Below are 2175 nucleotides of genomic sequence, written 5' to 3'. Positions count from 1 at the left end.
TGTACAGAAGACGATCGGTGTTCGGACGTCGACTGCTTCCCGAAAGAAACGGGAAAGTGCGCTCGCATCGCCTCGTCCATCTCTCCATCCATCCTATCTCTTTCCCCCTCGTCCTGCTTCTCGCTCTCCCCTTAACCCTCCCGAGTAATTTATTTTCTGAAACTTTTTTTTCTCCATAATTAATACTATTTATCAGTTATCACATCTCTCATAAAAAAATTATAATAAATAAATTAATAAAATAAAATAAGGCTGGTTAATTGATATAAGATGGAGTTATAATTTATATACTGTTATTCAATATTTATTATAGTTGGTCTTAATTAAGTAGATAAAAACATTATTTTGTCATGAATTTATTAATTTATTATAGTATTATGCTAAATTATTTTGTAGGTATGTATTCTTGTGCTCTGATAGATTTCATTTGTTGCTTGTACTAAATCACATGAGTTGTTTAGCCTTCACCCATGACTACACATATTCATATCTATTTAATTGATGCGTGTATTTACAATATTTATCATTCGTATTATCATGTTTTAGATTCAAGTTTTACATATTATTGCTTTTGTGTATATTATTAGTTATATTCGTATGACTTATATATGATATATGGAGTATGCAAATTACTATAATAATATAATGTATGTATGAAGCCTTTTAATATGACTTGTTGGATCGACGAGTTCCCAAAATTTTTTTTGAATATTCAGATAATTGATGCCTACGTTTCTTTGCTCTATATAGTGATAGAAGCGGAAGCGAGCATTCTTGTTATGAATATGATGATCATGTTTCTACATGATTTTCTTTGGTTTTCTTATCGATTTGTTGATATAATCCTTCTGGTTGACTGTATTTTAGTAATTGTGGTTTTTTTAAGAGTTCGTTTGCACATTTAGAAGTTTTTCTCTAGTTTTCTTGGTTTCTTTCGGTGCGGGTTGATGGCAAATCCAACTTTTGCGGATGTTGTTAGAGGGGAGAAGGGGGCTGATGGTAAATCTCATTGTTTGCCCAATCAGTTTCATGATTTCTTTGATCAAGATGGCATGGAGAATGATTTTCTTAAAAAGAAGGGAAGAAGGGGGAAAACTAGTTTTCAAATTGGGAATTGTTGGCAAATTTACTAACGGTCATTCTAAGATGGATTTAATTAAAAAATTCTTTAATAGTCTTAAATTATTGGGTTATTGGAATGTTGGTCTTTGGATGTTCGTCCTATTATTACTAAGTTTGATTGTGAATAGGATTATACTAGATTATTTGGTAACAAAGTTTGATTTGTGGAGAATTCTCAAATGAAATTTTTAAAATTGACTCTGGATTTTTTATCTTATTACTGGACTTCCTGTTGTTCTAGTTTGGTTAACAATCCTTGGTTTAAGGTTGCATTATTTTAATTATAAAGAGCTTTATCCTTTGGGTGAAATATTTGGGAAGCTTATGAAGATTGATATGGCTACACATAATTTTAGTAGGCCTTCAGCGACAAGAATATTAGTTGAGCGAGATATTACTTCTCCTATGGCTGAGGAGGTTTGGAAGCTGAATTTAAGCCTAAGCATTGCAATAAATGTAGATTTTTTGGTCATATGGTTGATAATTGTTTCATTGCTCATCCAAAGTTGAGAATGCAATGAAATAATGTTGGGTTAGGAAAAGGTAAAGAAAGAACTAACTAATAATTCTCAACTTAATTTGGTTGGGATTATCCACCGTAATGAGACTGAGGAGCAGCAAGCTAGAAACTATCTTAGAGAAGATGAAATGGAACAAGTTTTATTTTGTAATGGACAAGGTCAGAAAAATGGCTCACATGAAGTTTTGCATGTGGAGGATGATCCTTCGCCAGAAGCTGTAGATGGTCAATATGGGATTTTAAATAAAATAAATGTTATTCAGAATAAGGAGAGGGGAATGATAGGTATTCATGAGGAATAAATTGAAGAGATTAATACTAGATAAGTGGAACTCATTGTTGCTCAACAAGACTTTGAAGAGAAATGACAGATCATGGGTTCTAAGAGAAAAAAAGGATAACTAAGTAGAGAACTTAGTAATATGAATTCAAATTATGTGTTGGAAATCACCAAAAGATCAAGTATTGGTATTTTAGCAAATGTTAATGATGGGGCTTCTTTTAGGATTACTAGTAGTGCATCCTTTTCTCAT

General features: G+C 32.0%; 1 protein-coding gene across 1 annotated transcript in view; it reads right to left on the bottom strand.

Moving 5' to 3' along the window:
- The window catches only part of LOC110032202 (WD repeat-containing protein 70), a gene marked incomplete in the record, with an annotated part of 21112 nt that extends 20961 nt beyond the window's left edge, over nucleotides 1-151 (bottom strand). Inside the window, 1 exon segment of the mRNA XM_020735752.1 lies at nucleotides 1-151. Coding sequence (XP_020591411.1) covers nucleotides 1-92 — 92 coding nt within the window.
- Nucleotides 152-2175: the final 2024 nt, after the last annotated feature.

Source organism: Phalaenopsis equestris, unplaced genomic scaffold (assembly GCF_001263595.1).
Source record: "Phalaenopsis equestris unplaced genomic scaffold, ASM126359v1 Scaffold000885, whole genome shotgun sequence".
NCBI classification, from domain to species: Eukaryota; Viridiplantae; Streptophyta; class Magnoliopsida; order Asparagales; family Orchidaceae; genus Phalaenopsis; species Phalaenopsis equestris.
This window is presented reverse-complemented; position numbering and strand designations above follow the sequence as displayed.